The following is a 25996-nucleotide window of genomic DNA, read 5'->3' on the forward strand; positions in this document are numbered from 1 at the left end:
TATTGTGTGATCCCGTTTACCTGACGTGTTTAGAAGATGCAAATCGACAGAAACTAGGTGAGTGGTTTCCTGGAACTGGGGGGAGGTTGAGGGGAATGGGGGTGTGGCCCCTTGTGGAGTAATGGAAATGCTCTAAATTTGATTATAATAATGGCTGCACAACTAAAAACCATTTATGTGTTAATCATGTATCGATAAACCTGATGACCTCCTCCCTACAAAAACAGCCATAGAGAGAAAGTTCTAAGAGCTGCTAGGGAAAGAAGAGGCATTATACACAGAGGAACAAAGATGAAATGACGGCAGATTTCTTGTTGGAAAAATGCATGTGAGGAGACGATGGAACATCTTTGAAGTGCTAAAAGTGAAAACTATTCCTTAGAACTCTATAAGCAGACCCACCCCTACCTATGCAGTTGGTTGATCATCAACAAAGGTGCAAAGGTAATTCCCTGGAGAACGGGGAGTGTTTTCAATCATTGGACCAGGAACAACTGGACATCTATATGCAAATAAAATCTCCTGGAACCATGCCTCACACCATAGGCACAAATCAACTCAAAACAAATTATAGTTCTGAATGCAAAACCTGAAACTATAAAACTTTCTGGAGAAAACTTAAAACATTTTTGTGACCTTTGGTTAGGCAATGATTTCCTAGATATGACACCAAAAAAACAATCCATGGAAGAAAAATGGATAAATTTTTTAAAATATATATGTATATTTTTAATACATTTTATTGATTTTTTACAGAGAGGAAGGGAGAGGGATAGAGAAACATCAATGAGAGAGAAACATCGATCAGCTGCCTCCTGCACACCTCCTACTGGGGATGTGCCCACAACCAAGGTACATGCCCTTGACCGGAATTGAACCTGGGACCCTTCAGTCCGCAGGCCGATGCTCTATCCACTGAGCCAAACCAGTTAGGCCTAAAATATATTTTTATTGATTTCATAGAGCAAGGGAGAGAGAGTTAGAAACCTCAATGATGAGAGCATCATCTATCAGCTGTCTCCATACTGGGGATCGAGCCCGCAACCTGGGTCGGCCTCCTGGTTCATAGGTTGACGCTCAACCACTGAGCCATGCTGGCTGGGGCCCCGGTAAATTTTTTAACTTCTGCTCCTCAAGAGACATTGTTAAGAAAATGAAAAGGTAAGCCTTAGAGTAGCAGAAAACATTTGCAAGTCACACATCTGATTAAGAAGATTCAAAGATTTCTCAGGAGTCAACAATAAGAAAAGAACTAACCCAGTGAAGAAAACAGGCAAGAGATTCCACCCGTCATCGCACAGAAGATTATGGCAGAAACAAAACAAAACATGAAGGGAGCCCTGACCGGTGTGGCTCAGTGGATAGAGCGTCGGCCTGCGGACTCAAGGGTCCCAGGTTCGATTCCGGTCAAGGGCATGTACCTGGGTTGCGGGCACATCCCCAGTGGGGAGTGTGCAGGAGGCAGCTGATCGATGTTTCTCGCTCATCGATGTTCCTCTCTATCCCTCTCCCTTCCTCTCTGTAAAAAATCAATAAAATATATTTTAAAACAAACAAACAAACACGAAGGGATACTCAGCATCACTAGTCATCAAGGAAGTTCAGGTTAAAGCCGGAGTGAGGCACCTAGGCGTGTATTAGATGACGAAAGACTGGCCACACCTGTCGGCGAGGATGTGCCTCACACACTGTTGCTGGGAGTGAAAACTAACCATATTGGGAGACAGTCTGGCACTTTCTTAGGAAGTTAAGGGTATTCCTGTCTTGTGACCCAGCCACCCCACCTTAAGTATTTGCCCAAGAGAAATGGAAGCCCACGTCTACACAAGACCCGGACACAGCTTTATATAGACTAGTCCCATCCAGAGATAACCCAGGGGTCCATCAGCGGGTGAACGGAAATACCAGCTGGGTAGCCAACATCGGAGCACTCCACATTCATAATTTTAAAAGACCTATGGATATACACACTGGGCTGGATGAATCTCAAAACACTTGTGCCGAGTGACAGACACCAGACACGTCTTCTTGTCCTTACGAGAGGGAACAAACGGTCTGACCCGTTTGTATAAAATTCCAAGCTACGGCAACCCAGGGGAGCAGGGCCGGAGGCGGTTCCAAGGGAGAGGAACCTTCAGGGATGATGGGCGCTTCACTCTCTGGATTGAGGTGATGGCCTCCTGGGTGTTTACCTGCCAAAACGCAGCGAATTTTACACTTTAAATATGTGCAGTTTGTCGTGTATATATTATACCCCATTAAAACGATTGCAATTTTTAAAGTAAAAAGCCCGTAATCTGTGGGAAGCACTTAAGAGTGTCCGGCAGGGAATAGCTGCTCCTTGAAAGTTGGCTCTTGTTTCGGGGTATTTACAGTCTCACCGGGGCTACAAACCTTCAAAAGGGGGGCGTGGCACCCCAAGAAGTGTCCAGGCCCTCCCCCCACCCCCCACCCCGCTGCGCTCTGCTGGCTTCCAGTGGGGGACCTGTGCCCTCTGGTGGCCGCCAGGGGTAGCGCAGGCTGCGTGCCGTTCACTGCCTCTTTCTGATACCGGCCGCTTCCCACTGTGGGGCTGCTTTCCATCCGCAGAACCGCCCCCTCCCGCGCAGGTGCTGGTCTCTGCAGACAAGGCCTCCGCGGAGGAGCTGAGGCAGTGCCCAGTGACCTGCTGCGGAGCTCGCCTGTTTTCCTTGGCGGCCAGACCTCCCCGGGGCCAAGCAGGTCCCTGATCGGGGTGGTAATTAACTCCAGCAACGCCAGGTTTCCAAAAGGCCTTCTCGTCCTTGCTTGGCCTCCAACCTCGCCCACCGCACTCCCACAGCCTCGGAGTCAGCCTCCCTGCCTCCTGTGGCCCGTATTCTCTTCTTCCAGGGCCACCAGGCTGGTTGTCACAAAGCCCTCCCCTGGTGGGAACCGTGTTTGCCTGGACATGCAGGTCCACACACATGTGCCACAGAGCAGGGACCCGCCCTGGGAGTCCACAGGAAACAAAAAGTGACAGGACACCCCATCACCCACCATCCTGGGGGGGATGTCAGCACCAGCTCAGTCACAGGTCCGATGGGAGAAGTGGGGTAGTGAGGCTTTCCAAAGCGAACAAGCCACCTTCCCCACACCTGCAAGCCACCTTCCCCACACCTGCAAGCCATCATCACTGCACCTGCAAGCCACCTTCACTGCACCTGCAAGCCATCTTCACACCTGCAAGCCACCTTCACTGCACCTGCAAGCCACCTTCACACCTGCAAGCCATTTTCACACCTGCAAGCCATTTTCACACCTGCAAGCCATTTTCACACCTGCAAGCCATCTTCACACCTGCAAGCCATTTTCACACCTGCAAGCCACCTTCACTGCACCTGCAAGGCGTTGGGGCAGGCAGGGAACTTGAGGGAACAGAAAAGTGATCACCACCAAGGAAACTGCTGACAACTTGGCTTGTGCTAAAATTTGAATATATATATATTATTGATTTTTTAAAGACAGGAAGGGAGAGGAATAGAGAGAAACATCGATCAGCTGCCTCCTGCACACCTCCTACTGGGGATGTGCCCGCAGCCAAGGTACATGCCCTTGTCCGGAATCGAACCTGGGACCTTTCAGTCCGCAGGCCAACGCTCTATCCACTGAGCCAAACCGGTCAGGGCTAAAATTTGAATTTTATCCATTTAAATTGCTGTTCATCCAAAATAAAATAAAATAAATTTCTGTTCATCCAAAGGCACCGTGAAGAGACTGAAAAAGTGAGACAGAGCGGTAATCACAGGGCAAACATTCAGTAAGATGCACATCCAAAGTGTGTGAAAGCTCCCACCAATGCATAAGGAAAAGGCCTAGAAAAGTGGCAAAAGCCCTGAGGAGACCATTTGAATGGCCAGGAGCTTTGCTGTTATGGAGGTGTGAGCCTGGAGGACGGCAGGCGCGGGCACACGGTCCCAGGCTGTGTAGCCCTGGTGAGCGCAGCACCACCCGGGAGGACCGCTGGGCAGGCCCACCTTGCCCTCCGACCCACACACTTTACAAAACCGCGGACACACGTTTGCCAACAGGATGTTCCTGACTGGTCACCACATGGCTGTTGATTATTAGCTACAAATGGGAAACAACCGAGGCCCAGCCCAGGAAACGCTGCGGGGTGAGCGCCTGGCGGGCGCTGACGGCACAGCCCCCAGTCCCCGGCTCCAGCGTGACAGTGACCGTGGGAGAGGGAAGGAAGTGACCGTGAGATAACAGAATTTGTACAGATTGGTCTCTGCCCTGGTTCCTGGCACCGAGCTCCCGAAACGCTTGATGTCCTGGATGGCAGGAGCACCGGCAGTCTCTCGTCCCGTGAGCAGCTCTGCTGGGCTCCTGGTGAGGCCTGGTCCCCAGAGAAACCAAGCCCTGCATTCCCGTGAGAGGGGACAGGGCTGACCCCACCGTGAATGACCGTCTGCGCAGAACCCTGCCGGGTGGGCTCAGGGTGAGTGGGAAGGGCAGCCGCTGGTTGGTGGCGCCCAGGACGCGGAAGCCCCGCCCCTTCCACGTGCCAAGCCCAACACATTGCGTCCTGTGATCACCTGCGTCCGTTGTCACCTCTTTATAATCAGCTGGCAAATGCGGTGTTTCCCTGAGTTCTGTGAGCCACTCCCGCTAATCCAGGGGCAGCAGCCATGGGACCTCCGGTTTGTGCCAAGTCAGACAGATGTGCGGGGGCCTGGCGTTCACGGGGGCAGCCTTGTGGGACGGAGCCCTTAACCTGGGATCTGAGGCTCCACGCAGGCTGACAGCGTCAGGATGGACTGGAGTCGGTGCGCGGCATCGTGGGGTGTGAAGTCCCCACGCCTGGACCCGGCACAGAGCTTTGCATGACTAGGAAGGAGCCCCAAGGAGACAGGGGTGCCAGTGTGGAGAGGCGCGGAGGGCGACCTTCCCCGGCCAGGCTGCCCGCCCAGGAGCACCGGCCTTCCCACGGGGCGTCTGGCGGTGGCCACGCCATGCGCGCACTCCCCGTCTGTTCCCTTGAGCGCTGCCTGAACACCTGTCACGCGGAATCGTTTGCCGACACTCAATGCCCGTCCTGGCGCATCCTTGCGATGCCTCCGCTGTCAGCCTCGCAGCTCGCCCCGGGTCCTGTCCCTCAGCCTCTCACAGGATTTTGGTCCCAGGCGCTCGCTTCCGCCCATGATGCGGGGCTGCCGGGAATGGTCTTACTTCCCTGTGTGCCACTGTGCTGTCCACCCCACTGCTCCCTCCTGTGTTCCCAGTGGGGGCCGATGCATCACAGTGACCTGTCCAGGGAAAGGCAACACAGCCCCAAGCCCAGGATGGCCGGGAGCCGGCCAGCAGCAGGGGCTTCAGGACCCAGCTCTGCCGCTTGCTGGCTGTGTGGCTCACCCTCTCTGTGCCGCACCCAACTCCGCTGTGAAAGAGGGTCCTCCTGGCACCCCCGACCCGACCAGGAAGGTGTCCCTCAGGGCGGACAGTGTTTGGCAAAGTGCTCAGGGGGGTCCTGGCAGGGGCTGCTGCTCGCCACCCGTCTCAGAGGCATGTCACCCCGCCCCCCTCCTGAGGACGGGGTCACCTGGGGTGGTGGCGTCTGACCCTCTTTCCTGGAACCCGTCTGGGGTCCCATCCCCAGGAGCCTACGTGGGGAGATGCTGGCGGGAGTGACCCCCTTTCCTTCCTGACCTCTCCCAACGCTCTCCAGGGGCCCAGGGGTCATGCCCATTTGGGGTGCCCTCCACTGGAAGCCTTCAATAACTCCACGCGTCCCCCACACTCCCAACAGGATGGGCAGTGCTGCCCGGAAGGGGTCTGCGTGGATCACCTCCAAATGACCTGGAGGAACATTCGAGAATCCATCATTTCCCACCGTGTCACTCTAATCCCTCCATTCCCCACAGGCATCAGGACAAAGCCCTAAGACCCAGAGATCCTGGACTGGCCTTGGGGGGCGGGGGGTAGAGGGTGGTGGGATGGGGGCGGAGCAAGGTCTCCCAGTAGTGGGGTCCCTTTAAAAGGAAGGAGCAGCCCTCAGCCAGGCAAAGGGAAGCCACGTGCTAGTTGCTGGTCAGCATTCTCTGGCCAGCATCCGACCCAACTAGGAAGGTGTCCCTCACGTAGCTGGAGGCCCCTCAAATGCCATCTATTTGTGGCCTGGACCCTGCTGGCTGGCAGGAGACATGTGACCTGGGATGGTATTTTTGGCCGTGGGGGTGGGGCTGCATGGCGAGCCAGCACTGGGCCATGGACAGGCAGCTTGGACGCCCAGTGCTGCTGCTTGGCTGCTGCAGGGTTCCAGGTACGACACCAGCAGCTCCTCATTCCCGCCCAGAGGGGTCCCCGAGGTAGACAGCCCCCAGGGACCTTCCCCAGAGCTAGAGAGGAGGGCGAAGTTCAGGGTCAGGAAGCCGTCTCGGTGCCTGGGATCCAGGCATCTCCATCTCAGAGACAGAAGGGCAGCCCCACAGGGGTTGAGGGATTGGAGACTGTCCAGCCAGGGTCACCTTGGGTCACTGAGACGGGGCAGGGGAAGGGGCGCGTCTGGGTTGGGGACACAGACCCTGAGGATGACCTAGGGAGGCAGGAGGCTCCTTTCTGTTTGGGGCCTCCTCCCTAGGCTCTTCCTGGGGACCCACGTACACTCTGGCCGGCACCAGCGTGACCAGCGGGCGCTCAGAGGAAGCCCAGCAGCCTGTCCCAGCAAGGCTAGTGGAAGGTCATCACCCAAGGCTGGTCACCTGCTGGATACTGTGGCCCCGCCCCCATGGCCAAATGCCCCCTGGGGCATGCTGGGACAGGCCAGGGCTCCCCACAGCCAGGTCGGCCTGTCCGGAGGAAAGTTGGAGGGTAAGGCCGACCCAGCTGAGCAGGAGATGCTTGGAGACGTGAAGGAAAGCCACTTCTGGGGTTGAAAATCCACGCACGAGGATCCTGCTTTTTCGTGCCCCTCGCCGATCCAGAGCGCACATGGAAGGAATGTGACCCCATGTCGTAGAGTTACCACAGGGGTCAATTTAAAAGCAGGGACGGTGGGGCTGCGGTGATTCGGCCCTGGAGGAAGCAGCCAGCTGCCGTCTGCATCCTGCTTAGTGGCCTTCAGGACGAAGATGCCGGCCCAGTGCTGAGCCAGGTTGGAGGGGTGCTGGCGGGCGGGCAGGGGGTGAAGACCCCGGCTCTGCTGCTCATGCGCCCTGCTGACCGAAATGGAGAACTTCCAGTACAGTGTCCAGCTGAGTGACCAGGACTGGGCTGAGTTCTCAGCCACGACCGAGGAGTGTGGTCTCCTGCAGGCCAGCCTGGCCTCTGGGGACGAGCTGCTGTCCAGTGACATTGACCAAGGGGACAGCAGCGGCAGCAGTCCCCCCGGGCCCCGGCCCCTGCTTGGGGGGAGTGGCTGGCCTGGCTTTGAGGAGGAGGACCAGGCGGCCACGAAGCAGCTGGTCAGCAGGTCTTGGCAGGAGCCCGCCCTGGCCCTGGGGGCTGGTCAGCAGACGCCCAGCACGTCAGCGCAGTCAGAAGCCCGGCCATCCCTCAGCTCCGGCGCCGCCTCTCCCGGCCAGAGCGCCCCCCGCCAAGCGCCTTCCGAGGACGAGATGCAGAGGCTTCTGCAGGGGCCAGCCCCCCGGGACCCTGCCCCCCGACCCCCCGGTGAGCCTCCTCCGAGCCCCGAGTCCCCGGGCCGCAGCCCTCTGCCCCAGAGGCCCCCGGGCAGCCCTGGAGCCCCGCCCCGAAGCCCCAGCCGAAAGAAGAGGCGCGCTGCTGGTGCCAAGGGGGGTGGGCGCTCGAGTGCCGCGGGCTCTGCTCCCACCTCCCCACTGGGCTCCCCGCTGCTCTCTGCGGCCAGGCCCGATGAGGTCCGAGGCCCCGCTGGGTCCAGGGGGAAGGGCCCCTCAGCTGGGTCGGCCAAGCGGACATCAGGAGCCGGGCAGGATGAGCGGGGCCTGGAGTCTGCAGGGGCCCCTGAGCAGGTGGCCCAGCTGGGACTGGATCTGTCTACACCTGTCCTCACTACTGAGCAAGGGTCGGACCCACTCAGCATGACCCCCAGAGCTGGGCCACACGCTGTGGCCACACCTGCCCCAGAGCCTGGTCCAGATTTCTCAATGGCTAAGTCAGACCCGGCTCTGTCTACACCCACCTCCAAGCCTCATCCTGACACGGCTCCGTCTACACCCGCCTCCAAGCCTCATCCTGACACGGCTCCGTCTACACCCGCCTCCAAGCCTCATCCTGACACGGCTCCGTGTACACCCGCCTCCAAGCCTCATCCTGACACGGCTCCGTGTACACCCGCCTCCAAGCCTCATCCTGACAAGGCTCCGTGTACACCCGCCTCCAAGCCTCATCCTGACACGGCTCCGTCTACACCTGCCTCCAAGCCTCATCCTGACAAGGCTCCGTGTACACCTGCCTCTAAGCCTCATCCTGACAAGGCTCCGTGTACACCCACCTGCCAGCCTAGACTGGATGTGGCCCTGCCCCCACCGGGCAGAAAGGTCGAGCCGCAGGTGGACCCATCGGCACCTGCCTTGAAGGCGGAGTGTGACGTGGGTGCACCCACCCTGGCCCCCGTTCCCCAGGCTGGGCCTGACGCGGTCGAGGCCAAGGGTGCCCCACAGGCCAAGTTGGATTTGGGCTCTGTGGTGTCTTCAGGGGGACACCAAGAGAAGCCCAGAGGGGAGCCCTCTGCAGGTGCCCCTGGACACCCCTCTGGGGAGCCCCCGCCAGGGCCTGTCCCAGCCAAGAAGAAGAAAGTGCGGTTCTCTGTGTCTGAGCCCAGCCCCAAGGAGCCAGGGTCAGAAGAGGCCACGCGCCCCCTCTCACCAGCCACAGGCTGGCCCTCAGCTCCCAGGACAGCCACAGGGGGCCGCGGGGGGCCTGGAGCTTGGGACGCAGTGGCGGTTGGGCCCAGGCTCACCCAGCCTCGGATCCTGAAGCACCTGCCCCCCCCTGCCGCCTCTGCCACAGGGGGGCCTGGGTATAAGAGTTGTTTTGCCGTGACCGTCCCCGAGGCCTACGAGTTCTTTTTTTGTGACACCATCGAGGAGGAGGATGAAGAGGCTGAGGAGGCAGAGGCTGGCGAGGCCCAAGTGCAGTGGCCAGAAGTGTGTGAGTTCTTCTTCCGGGACAGCCGGGCCAAGAGGTCTGGGCCCCAGGGGGGCCACTCCCCGGCCCCAGCCCCAGAGGACAAGCCTGTGCCAGCCGCTCTGCCCGGAGACCCCATGCCCATCTCCTTCCCCGAAGCCTATGAACACTTCCTCGGGGCGGACAGGCTGGAGGACAGGCTGGAGGGCGTGCTGGGGCCGGCTGCCCCCCTCCCGCTGCAGGCCCGGGCGGCCCCCACGCCGGGGCCCCAGGGGGTGCAGCCTGGCCCTGCGCCAGAGCCCAGCCCAGTGGCCACAGAGCAGCTCGACCTGGTGCTCAGGCAAGCAGGTGCGTGTCTCGTGGGCCCCATGGCCTGTCCAGGTCCTGGGAACACACTGTCCAGAGATGTCAGCCAGAGGGCCATGGCGGGGGGAGGGGGCAGGCCAGGAGGCTGGTCTGAGCCAGGGGGAGGCCTCAAGGAGGATCTTGGAAGGAAGGAGCAGTTCCTGGCCATCCCAGGACACAGGCCAGGTGGGGCAGCCCAGGTCATTCAAGGGTTTGGCTGTGCACCGACTGTCACCCTGAATTCAGGCCCAGATGACTTGACAGCCTTGCCCCTGGCCTCCAGCAGGGCAGGTACTGGGCAGTGGGCACTCAGTGGACTTGGTCTCACATTCCTTCGGGAAGGTAGTTTAGGAACCAGGAAGTGGTGCCCAGAGGCAACTGGCCCAAGTCGACCTGACTCAACTGTGCCACACACTGCCTGTGTCTTGGGACAGAAGCATCACGGGGCAGATGTGACTCAGACAGACATGTCCAGGACAGACATGTCTCCAGACAGACATGTCCCAGGACAGACGTGTCTCCAGACAGACATGTCCAGGACAGACGTGTCTCCAGACAGACATGACCCAGGACAGACCTGTCTCCAGACAGACATGTCCCAGGACAGACGTGTCTCCAGACAGACATGTCCCAGGACAGACCTGTCTCCAGTCAGACATGTCCCAGGACAGACGTGTCTCCAGACAGACATGTCCCAGGACAGACGTGTCTCCAGACAGACATGTCCCAGGACAGACGTGTCTCCAGACAGACATGTCCCAGGACAGACGTGCCTCCAGACAGACATGTCCCAGGACAGACGTGTCTCCAGACAGACATGTCCCAGGACAGACCTGTCTCCAGACAGACATGTCCCAGGACAGACGTATCTAAGGGGTGCAGCTGGAGCTCAGAATGTACTTTCCTTTCCTAGGGGAGCCCTGGGGTCCCCTCACCTCATTTACCTTCAGCCAGAAGGACATGTGCCTGGTGTTTGTAGCCTTTGCCACCTGGGCTGTGAGAACCTCAGATCTGCACACCCCAGACGCCTGGAAAACAGGTTTGGGGGCCCTGGGGGGAGTGGGGATGGTGCCCAGAAGTCAAGTGGAAGGGCCAGCAGGGGTCAGGGTGCTTGGGGGACACGCGTTTTTTCCCTGACCTTGCTCCTCTCATTGCTGACCCACCGCTCACCCCGCGGGCTTCCTCTCGCCCTTCGAGGCTGGCCGTGCAGGTCAAGTGGTGACCAGGCCGGGAGCCGGCACCCAAGAAGCTTCTGCTTCCCTTGCAGTCCTGCTGGCCAACATCGGCACCATCTCGGCCATCCGCTACTTCCGCCGGCAGGTGAGGCTGGGACGCCGCAGCCCCAGCCCCTAGGAGCCAGGCTCAGCCCAGGAAGACGCAGGACCAGGAAACGGCCACAGGTGCTCAGGCCGAGGTGCTGCCCTCTGGCCTCGCCCTTTGGCCTTTGTGTTCCACGGCGGCATCTAGAAGGAGCCAGTGTCCTCGGTCCTGGCTTTTTTGGACTCCACCCGAGGCTCAGGCCAGTGGCCGAAGCCCAGGCTGTACCCACACCTGGGAGGGGAGACTGGGGAGGTTGGGTGGCTGGGGTCCAGCAGGGAACTGGTTAGGAAGGTGGCCAGGTTAGCAAATGAAGCAGGGTGTCCAGTAAAGCTGAAAGTTCAGACAGGCAGTATGTGAGAGTGCTTATACTAAGAAATTACTTGTGGTTTCTCCAAAATCAAATGTAACTGGGCGTTGGTATTTTGTCAGGTAATCGAGTTAGAGGGTGAGTGGTGGGATGGAGCAGGAAATCAGAGGGTGTCCGAGCACCTGGAGACTGGGCAGGGGCGGGGCTGGGCTGGCAGGGCCTCCTTGGCCTGTTCGAGCCCTGAACCCCTGTGGCCAAGGTCTCCTGGCTGCTGCCCGAGACCAGAGCAGGTACCTGGAGGGGCTGCAGGAAGGCGACCCAGTGGCCCCTGCGGGGTTGGGGTCTGCAGGGCAGAGCCTGGAGCCCCTCCTTGGGAGAACCCTGGATGAGGTTCCAAGCAGAGTTTCATGGTGTCAGGCAGAGGGATGCGACACTGGGCTTGTCCCAGGGCTGAGAGGAGCCAACGAGAGGGCAGGAGGGTGGGCAGGGGGCCAGCCGGGCGCTGGAAGGGCGTCCAGCCAGGCAGCGAGCACAGGTCCCGGGGCCACAGGGCCTCCTGGCTGTGGGTGAAGAACGTGTGGACACAGACAAATAAAATCTTCTCTTCTTCCTTCTTTAGTCTTTTGTCCATTTCTCCCGAGCAATGCCACCCACCCGCATGGGCAACCCTCCTAGCTCTGACCTTGCTGACCTCGGGTCCTCATGACCTCTGGCCTCACATACTCGGACTCTCTGTAACTTCCTCAGCCCTCTGACCTTCACCTTCAACCCTGCTCCGCTCTCCCCCTCCCAGGTGAAGCCCCCTCAAGCTCCTCCCTCACACTTTCCCTGGGGGCCAAGGCTCAGCCCCTCTGGGCATCGCGCCCTCATCTGTGGTCCAGGGCGCTGGTCAGGGCATCCTGGGGGGGAGCTGTCCTCCTGGTCACTCCAGATCCTAGAAAACTCAGGGTTCTGGAGACCCCCTCCACCCCCCGGGGTCAGACCCTGACTGGGTATTGGGTGGGGGTGGTTGGCCGGTGGCCCCACAAAGAAAGACCCAGGCCTTGCTGGAGACCCCCCCCAGAGTCGACACTGGCAGGTGGGACTGCGAAGCAGCTCAGATCCACTGGGTGAGCCCCCCCTCAGCCTCAGGCGCTTCTCGGGGCCACCGTCGGCGGGAGGGAGACGGAGCCTGGTCCCAGATGTTGTCATAGCTCCTGGGGGGTCCGCCGTCTGGTGGGAGGGCAGAGGTGCGTGTGTCTTCAGGAAGCACCACCTGAGCTCCCCCCAGAAGGAGGCAGGGCCTCTCACTCACCTGGGGGAGGCAGCGGGGGGTCGGGCGAAACTTCCCTGGGAGGGGAGACCTGGGGACCCCAAACACAAGTGTGAGAGCCACGCCCTGTGGAAGGGGCTTGGAGACCAGCCCACGAGCTGCCATGGCTGCCTGTAGTGCCCACTGCCCCAGCATCCGCCTCTGTCTCTCCTGCTCCCAGGGGTCCCCCAGGGCCCACAGAACCCCTGTCCAGGTGCAGGAGGCTACTCACGAGCCGAGGAGAGTCGGGGGGCTGGGGCCCACGGCCCTTGACGGAGCCCCGGTGCCGCTGAGAGGCTCGGGGCTGCAGGGCTCCCTTCTTGGAGAGCAAGTGGGGGCTGGAGACTCCGGAGCTGGGGTCGGAGCGAGGCACGGACACGGGCACGGAGGGGAACGGGCTCGAGGGCTCGGGTCCAAGCGAGCTCTTCATCGCAGCAAGGAACTGCCAGGGAAGTGTCGGTGGGTGACCGAGGCCCTGGGCGGGGCCTGGTGGAGCTGGGGGACCCCTGCCCGCAACCCCCGTTCACCTCTCGTGGCCTGAGCAGACCTCAGGCTTCCTCTAAACCTCAGGCGGTGGGAACCCCACACCCAGGGGGAGGGGCATGGTCTAGACCAGCCGTCGCCAACTGGTGGTCCGTGCGGTCCGAAAGGTTGGCGACCGACCGCTGGTCTAGACTCCAAGCAGCAGGCTGTGGGCACATCTGGCCCTTCTGTCCCCAGCAGGGCACTGACCTCACCCAGGTCCCGGACGTCTCTGACTTTGTGATGGGAGGTGGCAGGCGGTGTGTAGGGGTCAGCGTACAGGGGGGAGTGAGGTGTCTCTAGGGAGTGGTCTTCGACCTCCGGGCCACCCTCCAGGCTCGGCCTGGTCAGCTGCAGGCAAGAGGCAGAAGAGACAGGTTTCCAGGAGCAGGACACCCCGCATCCTCCCTCCTCGAGGAGGCTCCCAGGTGGTTCCAGGACCTTCCGGGCCCGGGAGACAGCGGCCCGGGAGGTGCAGGGCAGAGGAGGGCCAGGTTCAGGGCTGGGTCAGTGTCTGGGCCCACCTTGGTCAGATCCAGGTGCAGTGGGGTGGCCGGGCCAGGCCCCTCGCCCCGGGCCTTGCTCCTGGGTGACCGACTGCTGCCACCCCGTCTTAGCTCTGCCTTCTGCCCACTGACGCTGGTCCAGCCAGGGTTGGCCTTGTCCTGTGGGGAACAGGACTTTCCAGAAGGTTCCCGGAGCCCTATCCCACAATCCTCTGAGTCCCCTCCCCCAGGAGCTGGCATCCCGGGAGGGATGGAGTGCCATGGGGACCCAGGCTCCTCATCACAAGCTCACCTCATGGCCCCTGCCCCTACCCCCAGACACTCACAGATGCAGGCTGGGCAGGGCAGCCAGCTGCGGACGGAACTGAGCACTCGGGGAGGGAACGGCTGGTGCGGTTAGAGTGGGGTGCTGGGTACCCCGAGTCCCAGCTGGTCTGTCCATCTGAGGAGAGCGAGCCTCGGCCACTGCCCAGGACCTGGCAGTGGGTGGGGGGTAGTGAGCCATGTGGCAGGACCCTTCTCACCACCGACCCACGGTCTGCCCTTCTGTTCCATCACCGCCCACCAGGGCCTGCTGACCCTCACCTGGAGGGGCCCCCGCAGCCCCGGGAAGCCCTCGGGGCCGGGCAGCAGGGGCGCTCCCTCCCGGCGGGAGACGGTCTGCAGGCAGAGCAGCCAGTGGCTGTAGTCCTCGTAGCTGGCGCACAGCACCCGGATGGTATTGATGAGGGGGCCTGGCACACAGACACCGTGAGTGTCCCCAGGCCCAGGGCAGAGCCGGTCACCGCGGGCACCTCCCTCCCAGGCCCGGGCACAGCCCACCTTCGATCAGAAAGGAGCGGATCTGCTTCTCCTTCTCCTCCAGGTTGATGTGGATGGCGCTGAGTGGAAGCTCCCCCTGTGGGGCAGCCACGGAAGTGGGGCCTTTGCCTGGGGGTAACCCTGGGGCTCTGCCTGGGCCCATCACTCCCCTCGCCCTCCAGACATGGGGATACCAGGCTGGGCGAGGCAGGGCCAAAGCCGACAGCCCTGAGTGAGCCAGGGCTCCCCATCTGCCCCAGGGGCATCTCCACTCCTCCCCCTGGCCTCTGGGTGGGGACCTCATCAACCAATGGCAGACAAAGACGCATGCTCATGGGGACGGGTCCCCTCCATCACTGCTGACTGGGAGGGATGTTGGGGGGACTGAAGCCCCCATGTGTGCTTCTCGGCAACGGAAGACCATGGTCACCCCCAGGTGATGTGGCCAAAGACCCTCCACGGTGACACAGGTGCCCAGACAGGGTCCCTCTTGCTCACAGCAGAGCTGAGACCAGACTGACCAGGGCAGCAGGCTGGTAGGTGGGGCCAGGATGCTCTGTCCCAACTGGCCCCGAAATACAGGTTCCTCCTGAGCTGCCGCCCCCTCCCACCCCTACACACAGGTGCCTCCCTGGGGCGGGTCACGGCGGGAGGACCTACCTTAAAGCAAAGCCCGTCCGCTTCCTCCGAGAAAATGGCCAGGGAAGTCGGGTACAGGACCAGGATCCGGTCCCATCGCTCCTGCCGGGGTCGAGGGCAGAGTGGAGGGGAGCGAGGGCCTGGCCCCACCTGCTGCCTCCACCCTCCCTCACCCCTCACCCCTCAGCCCGTGTCCCCACCCACCTGTGATGGCAGATGCTGCAGCTTGACCCTCGAGGCGCAGATGGCGCTGCCCACCACTTGGTGCCCCCATGTGGTCCGCAGCTGGGTCAGCCTGTGCTGCAGACTCCAGGGGAGCTCGTCCTCAGGGGGGCCCTGGGAAACGGGGGTCAGGGCAGGCAGGCAGGGGGGCTGGGAAAGGGGCTCGGGGTGCATGGTACTGACCTGCGGGGGTGCTGAGTGGCAGCGTTGCAACCCTCTCAGGAGGGCCATCTGCTTTTCCAGGTGGTAGAGCCAGTGTCCCAGCTCTGCCTGGCTGGGGCAGACCACCAGAAGGGGGGCAGGCAGTGGGCCTGTGGGCGGAGAGCAGGGGGCGCTGGGCCGGCACCCCCAGGAGAGGCCCCTCCCCAGCCCCCCCCTCGCCCCGCAGACCCCAGGGCTGCAGTTGGGGGGAGAATACGGCACTAACCAGGACCTGCTGCACTCCTCCCAGCCAGGCACACGGCCATGTGCCCATTGGAAGAAAAGCCAGGATCTCTCAACACTCAGGGTCCTGCCAATGTCCTTGGGCCTGGCCAGAGGGAGCTCTGAGGGAACCAGGTGCTCCCCATCTGCACTGGGGGCACCCTTACCACACGCCCTGGCCCTCTCACCCTCCTGGGCGGGACTGGTCATGCCACACACCTGTGATCTGGAAGGCAGGCTCTCTGGAGCCCTCCATCGGGCAGATGCTCAGCTCCACCAGCGGTAGCAGCCCCTGCCAGGCCCAGTGGGAGGCTGAGCACCCCCAGGCGCCGTGGCCACCGCCTCGGGGGCTCCTCCCTGTCCCCCCAGCCTCCTCCCTCTGCCCGCTTCCCTCACCTGGAAAGTGAGTCCCTCAGAACCGTGGGCCTGGAAGTAGAGGTGGGAAGGAAACAGCTCCAGGTAGCAGTCGCTGGCATCCTGGGGGGGCAGGGCTGCTGTGTGAGCACGGGGGGCAGGCCCAGGCTGGCCCAGACCCCCACCGGCCGGCCCCCACCTGGCTATGCTGGAACCTCAGCTGGACCTTGGCATAGTGCACAACCTTGCCCAGGTTCCTCACAGGCACCCTGCGCCGCCCCTTCTTGAAGACGCTCAGGAACGGCTGGTCCAGGGGTTCTCGCTGGCTCTCCAGGCCCGGGAGGTCCTGCGGGGAGCACGGCTCAGGGGGGCGGCCTGAGCTCCAGTCCGCACGCACACGGCCTCACTGCCATGGCAGGGACAGTGATGTTTGGACTCAAAGGAGATTCCCAAGCCGTGCACCCTTATTTTGGTTATTCAGCCCCTAAGTCTGTTGGTCACAGCATTCTGGGTGTCTGACCGAGACAAGACTCAAAACCCGCCTGGCCCAGCTGCTGTGGCCCAGTGGGTTGAGCATCAACCTATGAACCAGGAGGTCACAGTTTGATTCCCAGTCTGGGAACATGCCTGGATTCTGGGCTCCATCCCCAGGGTGGGGCGTGCAGGAGGCAGCTGATCCATGATTCTCTCTCGTTGATGTTTCTACCTCTCTCTCCCTCTCCTGTCTTCTCTGAAATCAATAAAAACATGTATTTTAAAAAACCCTCCTGAATCTTCTATTGGCTGGTGAATGTTTAACCTGGTACTAAGAAAGGGGGGGGCGGGGGGCGTGTCTGATGTATTTGCCAGTCCCTCCACAGGCCATTCTGAGCCACTGTGATGTCTGTGAACGTGGAGCTTGGAAGAGAGCCCGTGACCCTGATCTCCTGACGTCACTTTAGTGGAGGCCTACATGTGCCTGGACACGCTGCCTAGCCCTGGGCCGGGCGGGCGGACACCGGCTTCCTGCCTGGCAATGGCTGAGGGGTCCTGAGGACCTGCCCCCACCCTGACTCCTCCCTCCCATCAGGCACATGCCCAGCCCAGGGCCTTCGAGTTTGCTGTCCCTCTGCCTGGGACAGTCTCCGCACCTCCTTCAGGGAGTGGCTCACGTTGCCTCCTCCTCACGCCCTGTCTGCCGCTCCAACCTCCCAACCTCCCCGACCCCTCTGCACGCCTCAGTGCTAACCGCATCTTCCTCATGATACCTGTGCCCATTTGTCTGGCCATCTGGCTGTGTCACAGGGATGGGAACGCCCTGAGCACAGGGGTTTTGTCTGTTCTGGCCACTGCTGCATCGTCAGGGCCAGGACAGGTCTGAGATGTGCTGGGGATTCAGTGCCCGCCTGCCGGCGCCCACACACAGCCAATGCTGGGGCACAGAGAGTCCTCCACAAATGGGAGTCAGACTGGGAGTCAGATGGGGCTGCGGCTGGAGGGGGGCTGTGGAGGGCCATGCTCCCTCCGGGAGCCGGCAGGGGCTGCCTCCCAGGCTGCCGTGCCCTGGCTGAGCTGAGCCGCCCCTTAGACAAGCCCAGGAATGTGCACAGACAGACGCGAAGCTTCCCGGCCTCCCTGCCTCTGGGTGGGGCCTCCTGCACCCACACCCAGTTCGGGGAATGATGCCGGGATGGGACGGTGAGAAATAGGCCACAGAGCAGGAAGGGCTGTGAAGCTGCCCTGTGGCCCAGGCTCAGCCATAGGGTCCAGGGAGGAGCCAGCTCAGAGCCACCACGGGCAGGACCCGAGGACAGACGGCTTCTCCGGGGCCCCCTCTCCCGACACAACATGCCGGTGCCCTGTCCAGCCACCCCCAGTCCTGGCAAGAGGACCGCCACACCCAGAGGGACTCCATCAGGCCCTACGATGTGTGGGCCTGGACCTCAGGAGCTGAGGTCCGAGACGGGGCCACACGGGACCCCATCCCTCTGAGGGAGCACGTTGCTGAAGCCAGTCCTTGCCCCAGGGAGCCCTGGACCTCAGGGGGCAGGGAGGGGCCAGCCTGCTGGGCACACATTGGTGGGAGCCCACACCAGCAGGGGACCAACCCAGGCATTCTGGGCGGAGCCCTGGCCCAAGCCCCTGGCACAGTTACACCTGTTCCTCCTGCACCCTCTCCTGGAATGACAACTTGGGGGTCACTTCCCTCACATGCTGGGACCCATGCCAGTCACCTGGAACGCTGGGTGTCTCCCCCACAGGGGCTGGGCAGGGGGCGGGGTGACGCTCAGATGGCTGTGCCAATCCTCGCAGTAGGGCCCTGGGGGTGGGGGTGGGGGCGCAGGGCGTTGCTATGGGAGGAGGCAGTGGTGCGTGCTGGATGCTGGGGGACACCTGGGAAGGAACTGAGGCCTGGAATAGTGCGAGGGGTTCACTGCTCACCAAGCCCCTGACTCGGAGTGAAGAGCGGAGGGGGGATGCACATCGCACCAGGAACACAACATCCAAGCCCACACAGGACAACGCAGACACGTGTGCTGGGTCCAACCCAAAGGTGCCTGGACACGCTGGCCAGTCCCCCCCGGCTGCAGACCCGGGGCACCCGCCCGCCCGGCCACAGCGCCCCCCAGCAGCCTCGGAGGCCCCGCCCCCGCCCAGCTGGGCCGGCGCTGCTCACCCACTGACTCAGAGTCGGCCCCAGTTTCGTTCTCAGCTCAGACTTTCGGCCAGACCAGCTTCTAGGGCGGGGCTGCTCCTACTTCCTCACCCGGTTCTGGGACTGAGGCCCCCCTCCCCCTGCGCCCCCCACCCCCGCCCGCACCGCGCAGGACACGCCCACCGCTCACCGTCCCCGGGATGTAGCAGAAGATCTTGTCTGTGGTGTCCCCGTCGTCGGGACCAGCCTCCGAGCCGAAGAGGCCGGCCAGCTTCCTGGTGCCATCCTCTCTGCGGACAAAGGGAGCGGCTCACGGCCTGGCCCCCCGGCGGGCGGGGGCGACCCCGAGACCCAGCCTGAGCCGCCCCTCACCTGCTGCCCTTCAGCGACGGCTTCCTGGAGAAGGAGGCCCGCAGCCTCCTGGAAGCCTGGGGCACGCAGTGGCTGTTCCCCATGGGCGCGGGCGGCGGCGGCTGGCCGAGAGAGCGGGGCGACAGGTCTGGGTCCCTGGGTCCTGAGCCTTCTGCCCCCACCTCCTGGGGCGGGGCTGGCGGTGTCTGCCCGGTGCCCAAACACCGGGCGAGGGTGGAGCCTCTCTGGGCGGACCGGCTCCTACCTGGGCCCAGCCTTTCAGTCCTCAGCCCTGGGTCCTCTGGTAAGAAGGCCGTCCTGGGAGGTATGGGGGAGGCTCCCCCAACCCAGCCTCCCACCTGTGAAGGATGGGCCTCCCAGGCCTGTCCCCAGAGAGCATGCCCCCCTGAACCTGGGCTGGGTTGTCTGGGGCTGGAGCTCGGGAGACAGGGACCCCTTCGAGGCATCCCACGTGAGCACACATCCTGTTTCCACCTCAGTGCCCATCTGAGTCACCAGTGACTGTAAGGGGGGGGTGCTCGCTGGGGAAGCCAGTCCAACGTGAGGGAAGGGAAAGCCAGGCCCCCTCCCCAGCCTCCTCGCTTGCCTCGGCTCAGTCCTCACTCTGCGCCAAGGTCAGGGTCCCACAGGCCTAACCAGAAGCCAGGAAGGAGGCGTGGACTTCCCAGGGGGTGAGGCAGTCATGGTGGCCTTGGGCCACGGGGCCTCGCAGGACCAGGCTGAGGGGCCAGGGCCCACCTCTTGTCCAGGACATCACAGTGCTGCCCCAGCTGGACACAATGGCGCCCCCTCCAAGGCCCCAGATGCCAACGCCGTACCTCTGCCCAACTGTATACCCACCCCCAGACCTTCCTGGTCAACCCAGACAGAACCCCAAAAGGCAGAGATCACGCTGGACACAGGCCCAGAGCCCGAGGAACACGTTTATTGTCCAAGGCGGCTCATATTGCTGAGGGGTCTGGGGCACACGCGGTGCCAGCTCAGTGCAGGATCCAGGAGACGCCACGCCCACAGGCAGGAAGGCCCACCCCGCGGGCCTCCCGAAGCACGCCTTGCCCTTGAGACCAGGGCCTGTGCCAAGTGGAGGCTGGGGGTCTGCACCTGCTCAGAAGGCCCCCTCCCCCGACCCACGGCTCTGCATCTACCCCTTGGTCCCCCCAGATCTGCAGAGTCCGAGTTGGCCCTGACCCACATCCCTTCAGTGTCTACCCCCAGCGAGAGGGCAGGACACCCGGATGGCAGCTTGGTCCCAGAGACACAGAAACTTCCAGAGCAATCGTATGAACTGGTAGCTGCGGCACTACTCATCGTCAATAAATACTGAATAAATAAACACACGCATAAATAAACGGCACACACAGAAGTGAACACTGCGGAATGGACACGGACAGGTGGACAGACGGTACAGGGCGTCCCTGGTGGGGAACCCAACCCCGATGCGCGGTTGAGGGCAGGGAGGCGCTGGCCCCCCGTGGGGCTTAAGGCATGTGGGAGGCTGTGGGCGAGCCTGTCGGTCCCGCCGTGGGTCAGAGGCTGGTGGACGACACGGACAGTGTAGGCGAGGACGGAGGCGGGAAGTTGAGCAGCTCCAGCACGGCCACGCCCACGCTGCTGCGCCGGGTGAACATGCAGGACGCCGACACCCACTTGTTGGTCCTTGGGTTGTACTTCTCGATGGAGTTGAGGCTGGAGCTGCCATCGTTGCCCCCCACGGCATACAGCCACCCGTCCATGGCCACCAGGTCGTGGGTGCTCCTGGGGGGGGGGGGGCAGGCGGGTGTGAGGTCGCCGATGGGCCACAGGCCCAGGCAGAGCCTCTGGGGATGGGGCCACAGACCATGGGAGGAGCCTCCTGGAGCTGGGAGGTGCGGGTGGGGGGGGCGGTACTGGAGCTGAGCCCAGACAGGGAGGGGGGGATGGGCACACCACGCAGGGGTGAGACACCCGGCAGTTGTCTCTGAGGGGCAAACAGGCTGTGGGGGGACAGGGGCCCTCCCGGGCGGTGGCACAGCACACCTTCGGATGTTCATGGGCGCCACACTCTCCCAGGCACCGGCCTTGGGGCTGTATCTCTCCACAGAGTTGAGACAGCTGGTGCCGTCGTTGCCGCCAGCCACGTAGAGCGCCCCCTCCAGCACCGCCACGCCAGCCGAGCTGCGCCGGCTCAGCATGGAGGCCACCGGCGTCCACGTGTTCGCCTGCGGTGAGGGAACCCGCTGGGCACATCCACTACCAGCCTCCCTCCCCCTCCACAGCACACAGCCCCCTCCAGGCCGGGTGTCTGTGGGACAAGGGGGGAGGGGCAGAGGGATCTAAAGGTCTGAGGCTCTGGGGGGTGTGGGTGGCCCTAGGGGAGGGGAACACCTGTGATTGGGGTGTTTCGCACCTGGGGCTCATACTTCTCCACAGTGGCCAGGTGTGAGGAGCTGTCGTAACCGCCCACCGCGTACAGGTTGCCATCTGCAGGGAATCAACATGCCCGTGGCCTGCCTGCTGTGTGTGGGGTCTCCAGGGTGGGGCAGGCAGGGGTGGGCGCCACAGCAAGCAAGCCCTGTCACCCACCAAGCATAGCAACACGGACATATCGCCTGCGGGTGCTCATGGCGGCGATGGACGTCCACGTTCCCGTCAGGGGGTCATAGCGCTCGGCACTGCGGACAACAGGACCACTGCTGGCCTTGAGTGGTAGCAGACCAGGGCTGCCCTCCCCCAGAGGATGGGAAGTCACAGAGACTGGCCCCAGAGTCTCACTGGAGCAGGAAGCGGGCCTGCTGGGTGTGCACGGGCCCCTGTTGCCGGGGTGATCCTGTGCCAGTGTCCACCTGGGCCCAGTCCTGGACCCATGGGAAGGACCCCAGAGAGGAGCAGAAGGGACAGGTGGCTGGCACAGAAAACAGGCCTCGGGGACTTGAGACAGACGGGATCCAGCTTTGCTCCCCTCGAGGTCTGACCTCTGCAGTCCTGATGCAGCACACCTGTGGCCGAGCCCAACCCTAAAGGCCACCCTGCCCTGGCCCCCGACACTACCTGTTGAGGCAGGAGGCCCCATCGTAGCCACCGGCTGCGTACAGGAGCCCGTGCAGGGCAGCCACACCCAGGCAGCTGCGCCTTGTGCCCATGGACACCTCGGGCTGCCAGGTGTTGGTCACGGGGTCGTACGACTCTACGGTGGCCAGATCCGAAGTCCCGTCGTAACTAGGAGAGGGGTCCACTTCCGGTCAGGGCTGGCCCGGTGGGCACACACGGGCCCCTCACCGAGAGCAGCCTCCACACCTACCCGCCCACTGCGTACAGCCGGTTCCCGACGGCCGCCACGCCCACCCGGGCTCGGCGAGTGGACATGGAGGCCACCACGTGCCAACGGTCCGTCCGTGTGTCGTAGGCTTCACAGTCCCCGTGGATGGCGAACAGGCTCCCGCCACCTAGAGAGGGGGAGGGGACGGGACAAGATGAGGGGCTCAGGGAGGTAATGGGCTGGGCGGCTCTGGCACAGCTCAAGGTGGAGGGCATTGGGGCTCCAAGGGTGCGGACAGGGATTTGAGTGGGACACAACACATGGGGTCCCCCAGAGGTGGGTAGGGGAGCAGCATGGGTGGGCGCAGGATGTGACCAGCACAGGGGGGACGGGCTGGTGTCGGGCTCGTGGACAGAAGAGGCCTGACAGAGGTGAAGGGAGAGGGAAGGGATGTGGGGGACCAAGCAGGTGGGCGTACCCACAGCGAAGAGCACGGGGCCGGCACCCTCACAGCGTCGGGGCCGAGTGCGGCTTGTGCCCAGGACGCCTCTCTGCTCTGGCAGCAGGTGGAACTTGAGGGCCTCGATGAGCAGGTCCTTGCAGTCAGGGTGGTGCCTCACCAGGCTCTCGGCGTCCACGTGGCCCAGTAGGAAGTCCCGGCTCAGCAGGGGCAGACGCACACACTTCATCAGCTGGGGTGCAGGAGTGCCATGGTCAGGTGGAAGGTAGGACCCGTGGGCACACTTCCTCCTGGCAGTGAGACCCCCCCAGACACCTGTCTACCTGTCCCCTGGACACTTCTCGAGACACGTGCCTGCAACACCCTGGACACGGAGGAGCCCAGGGGCACCCAGGCCCTCAGACACGGCACCCCCTCCTAGACACAGCGGCCCCCGGGGCTGGCCTCACCCGTGGGACGTGCTGCCTCCGAGCATCCACGTCGTGCTTGACCCAGCTCAGGACGGCCCGATAGACGTCCTCCTCTGAAGGCACGTTCAGGCTGTCACTAGAGACCAGTTCCAGCACCTGGGGGTAGGGACCCTCAGACCTGAAATCTGGGGAGGGTCTTGGGGGCCCACGGAGCCCTGATGATCCTGGGAAGGAGAGTCCAATGGAGGGGCCCAGTGTTCCTATGAGGAGGGGCCAAGTGGGGTCAGGAGCCACAGACCCAGTTCCTGGGTGCCCAGGCCCAGAGCAAAGAAGAAGGCTTGGGTGGGGTCAGAAGATGGGGGCAGGGGATGTGTCAGAGGCAGGGGGTGGGGCTGGAACATGGGTCAGAGGCTGGGAATAAAGGCCAGGGGGAGAGGCCCGGGCCTTAAGGGCCCAAATGATGGGGGCCAAAGAGTGCAAGGGCTGGGTGCTGTCTGGGGTCCAGGGACTGGGTCACGGTCCAAGCTGCACCCCAGCTGGCACATTACCTGCTTTAGCGGCAACAGCATGAACTCCTCCGTCTTGGCCACATCCACGAAGTGCTGCAGCACGTACCTGTGTGCTGCCTTGAGCAGGTCGCTGCACGAGTGCGTGTCGGCAAAGCCCCGGATGCCCAGGCAGTTGGAGGGGTCAAGCTGACTCAGCAGGAACTTGCAGCAGGCGTCACGGACGCCGTTCAGCTGCAGAAGGCTGGCAGCGGGGAGCAGAGTCTGTGGGTGAGGAGGGAGAGAGGGCAGGGGAGCAGCGACAAACAGGTGAAGAGAGCTGAGGCAGGAGGCCAGGCGGGACACAGGTCGGGAGGGGGAGCACCTCACCTGCACGTTGCCTTCGCCCACCACAATCTCAGCCGTGTACGCAAACTGCACCAGCTGGTCCAAGGCCTGAGGGTCGATGTCATGCAGTGTCACGTGGGTCTGGCGGCTCTCGCTCATCTCATCTGTGGGGAGGGTGGGTCAGGCCGGTCGCCTGGGGAGCCCGGAAGAGCCCCCTAGTGCCCACGGGGGTGGTACTTGCTTGTGAACATGGCGTGGAAGTAAGGGCTGCACGAGGCCAGCACCACCTTGTGAGCTCGGATCTCCTTGGCGGCCACATGCAAAACGATGTCACACAGGAGGCCGCGCTGCCGCATGCGGCTCATGGCCACGAAGGCATCGTGGTAGTGCCGCTTGGAGTTGTGGGACACGGTGTGGCCCTCCCGGCTCAGCAGCTGCATGGCACCCTCCATGGGGGCTGTGGGCCGGGTCTGCCGGGTCCGCGCACGCTCCGCCTCGGTGCTGCAGGCGGGCAGAGCCAGGTCAGGGCCGGGGCACCCGGAGGCCACCCCTCCCCCAGGGCCATACCTGGCACCTGCAAGGACTGCCCTGCGGCCGAGGCTCACCCATCTGCTCCCTCAGAGCCTCCACGTCCCGCAGGAGGTCGGGGTGTCGGGCCTGTACAGCCTCTGCCCACCCCTCCTTGGGCACAGGACCCCGTGTGCCCAGGCCTCGCCAGAACCAGGCTTTCCTCTGTCCATGGCCAGCCTTCCCGGCCCCATCGGAGTCGGCGTCCACAGCCCCGCCGGCACCGAAGTGCCCGGAGTGAGACTGGTCAGCGGCTCAGGCGGCTGTGAAGCGGACCCTGCGCCCACCGGCCAGGCGCGACCTCACTGACCCCTCCGAGCGGATTCGCCCGTCCCGCCTCCGCCCGCCCCCTCCTGCAGCCCGGCCGGCGACTCTAGGAGCGGCGCGGCCGGGACCAAGGGCAGCGGGCGGGGGGCTGAGCTTCCGGGAGCAGCCACCTCGGGGCGCCCGGCCCCGCGCCCGGGGTGCGCGCCGATACACGGAGGCGCAGCTGGACCCACCGCCCGCGGCCCGAGCCTGCGGGCGCCGAGGCCGCCCCTCCCGGTAGCCCGCCAGGTCGGCGCGCCCCTCTCCTCCTCCTCCCGGACCTGCTCAGCGCCGGCCGGGCCCGCGGCCCCCGGGACCGCAACTCACGCGGGCGGCTGCGGCGGCGGCGGCGGCGGCGGCGGCGCCTCGGGCGCGGGCCCCGGGCTGCCGTGCTCCGGGCTTTGCGTCCGGCCGGCCGGGCGCTCGCTGCGCGGCTGCATGGGCTCGGCCACCGGACCCGCGATCCGCGGAGGAGCCCAGACGAATGGCCGGGACCGCTGGAGGGCTGCGCGGCGGTGGCGGCCGCTCGGCGTCCCTGGCTCCCGCCGCTGCCCGCAGCCGTCGTTTCTCGGCGCCGCCCGCCCCGCCTCCCGCGCTCCCGCAGCGGCGGGCGCGCAACGTGGGACGCGAATCCTCTCCACGTCCCGGCGCCACGCCCGCCCGCTCCTCCAGGACGCCCCCCGCCCCGGCCCCGCCTGCCGCTTCTATCCCAGAAGCTTCCCGGCCTGCAGCCCCCGCTAACCCCTCCAAGGAGCCCCCCACCCACCCCTACAAGCCCCAGACCTCCAGCTGGGCGCGGGCTGCGGGGGTCCGGGTGGGGGGAGCAGGGCGCGAGGTCGAGGGGTCTGACCAGAGCCTCCCCGCGCCCCGGGGGCTGTGGGATCTACTGTGGGGTCTGGCGGGAAGGAGGGCACAGGCCTTACGGCAACCTTCCGGCCTCTGGGCCTTTGCACCTGCTGTTCGCACATCAGGGAACAGTCCCTGCCGACCCGGGGCTGCGGCCTCAGGCAGAGGCGCTCACGGGTGAATTCCCAGCAGAGGGGGAGTCGCTCACTGAAGGACCAGGCACAGGCCTTTCGGGTAGATCTGGGCAACTCCCTCGAATAAGAGCGCCTCCCACCCGCCCCCTTCCCCACCACGGGGACTCCGGACCGTCCCGTGAGGCGGACACTGCTCTCCGGGCTCCGACCCTCCTTGGTCGGGCGAGGCCAGCCTGGCCACCAGGGTGTCCTGCATCTTCTGGCGAACTGCCCATCTGAGCATCACCGTTTCTATTTTGCTCTGTTTTCCTACCAGAGCGTGGGTTTTTATTGCTGACGTGTAAGGGCGCTCTCTACAGGGGTCCTCGGTGGTGCATTCTGCCCGTGGCCAGAGGCATG

General features: G+C 63.4%; 3 protein-coding genes across 10 annotated transcripts; 1 reads left to right on the forward strand and 2 right to left on the reverse strand.

The window, feature by feature from the left end:
* Positions 1-6009: 6009 nt before the first annotated feature.
* PERM1 (PPARGC1 and ESRR induced regulator, muscle 1) lies at positions 6010-11495 on the forward strand. 2 transcript variants are annotated; one of them, XM_036307446.1, is made up of 3 exons: positions 6015-9417; positions 10328-10453; positions 10682-11495. In XM_036307446.1, the coding sequence occupies exons 1-3, from the start codon at positions 7188-7190 to the stop codon at positions 10765-10767; spliced, it is 2442 nt and encodes an 813-aa protein (XP_036163339.1). In that variant the 5' UTR covers positions 6015-7187; the 3' UTR covers positions 10768-11495. The 2 variants fall into 2 exon arrangements, with proteins under 2 accessions (XP_036163340.1, XP_036163339.1); XM_036307447.1 differs by lacking the exon at positions 10328-10453 and having other exon boundaries at positions 6010-9417.
* Positions 11496-11633: 138 nt separating this feature from the next.
* PLEKHN1 (pleckstrin homology domain containing N1) lies at positions 11634-21700 on the reverse strand. 6 transcript variants are annotated; one of them, XM_036307448.1, is made up of 17 exons: positions 21682-21700; positions 18807-18907; positions 18625-18724; positions 15999-16145; positions 15842-15922; positions 15665-15737; positions 15206-15333; positions 15005-15136; positions 14822-14902; positions 14183-14258; positions 13946-14094; positions 13687-13836; positions 13379-13519; positions 13065-13205; positions 12565-12774; positions 12336-12384; positions 11634-12253 (listed from the first exon to the last, which is right to left on the reverse strand). In XM_036307448.1, the coding sequence occupies exons 2-17, from the start codon at positions 18887-18889 to the stop codon at positions 12138-12140; spliced, it is 1857 nt and encodes a 618-aa protein (XP_036163341.1). In that variant the 5' UTR covers positions 18890-18907; positions 21682-21700; the 3' UTR covers positions 11634-12137. The 6 variants fall into 6 exon arrangements, with proteins under 6 accessions (XP_036163341.1, XP_036163342.1, XP_036163343.1 ...); XM_036307449.1 differs by having other exon boundaries at positions 11639-12253; positions 16026-16145; XM_036307450.1 differs by having other exon boundaries at positions 11639-12253; positions 15842-15871.
* KLHL17 (kelch like family member 17) lies at positions 19694-25298 on the reverse strand. Of its 2 annotated transcripts, none has more exons than XM_036307454.1 (12): positions 24945-25298; positions 23986-24245; positions 23787-23908; positions 23460-23681; positions 22951-23067; positions 22520-22733; positions 22084-22228; positions 21834-22001; positions 21369-21457; positions 21193-21266; positions 20823-21004; positions 19694-20561 (listed from the first exon to the last, which is right to left on the reverse strand). In XM_036307454.1, exons 1-12 carry the CDS (start codon positions 25055-25057, stop codon positions 20333-20335), a joined length of 1935 nt encoding a protein of 644 aa, XP_036163347.1. In that variant the 5' UTR covers positions 25058-25298; the 3' UTR covers positions 19694-20332. The 2 variants fall into 2 exon arrangements, with proteins under 2 accessions (XP_036163347.1, XP_036163350.1); XM_036307457.1 differs by lacking the exon at positions 24945-25298 and adding an exon at positions 24350-24931.
* Positions 25299-25996: the final 698 nt, after the last annotated feature.

This window comes from Myotis myotis, unplaced genomic scaffold, assembly GCF_014108235.1.
Source record: "Myotis myotis isolate mMyoMyo1 unplaced genomic scaffold, mMyoMyo1.p scaffold_m19_p_48, whole genome shotgun sequence".
Taxonomy (NCBI): domain Eukaryota; kingdom Metazoa; phylum Chordata; class Mammalia; order Chiroptera; family Vespertilionidae; genus Myotis; species Myotis myotis.

Coding starts and splice junctions, on each gene's coding strand:
- PLEKHN1 (XM_036307451.1), bottom strand. CDS start 18,889: ATGGGGAACAGCCACTGCGTGCCCCAGGCTTCCAGGAGGCTGCGGGCC. Junction 16,146..18,624: donor TCTGCTACATCCCGGGGACG/GTGAGCGGTGGG, acceptor TGCTCCCCGCAG/GACCTCCCGGGCCTGGAGAG. Junction 12,254..12,335: donor CCCCCCGCTGCCTCCCCCAG/GTGAGTGAGAGG, acceptor CCCTCCCACCAG/ACGGCGGACCCCCCAGGAGC.
- KLHL17 (XM_036307454.1), bottom strand. CDS start 25,057: ATGCAGCCGCGCAGCGAGCGCCCGGCCGGCCGGACGCAAAGCCCGGAG. Junction 24,246..24,944: donor CCGCCGCCGCAGCCGCCCGC/GTGAGTTGCGGT, acceptor GCCCGCCTGCAG/CACCGAGGCGGAGCGTGCGC. Junction 23,068..23,459: donor TGCTGTTGCCGCTAAAGCAG/GTAATGTGCCAG, acceptor CCCTACCCCCAG/GTGCTGGAACTGGTCTCTAG.
- PERM1 (XM_036307446.1), top strand. CDS start 7,188: ATGGAGAACTTCCAGTACAGTGTCCAGCTGAGTGACCAGGACTGGGCT. Junction 9,418..10,327: donor CCTGGTGCTCAGGCAAGCAG/GTGCGTGTCTCG, acceptor TTCCTTTCCTAG/GGGAGCCCTGGGGTCCCCTC. Junction 10,454..10,681: donor CCCAGACGCCTGGAAAACAG/GTTTGGGGGCCC, acceptor CTTCCCTTGCAG/TCCTGCTGGCCAACATCGGC.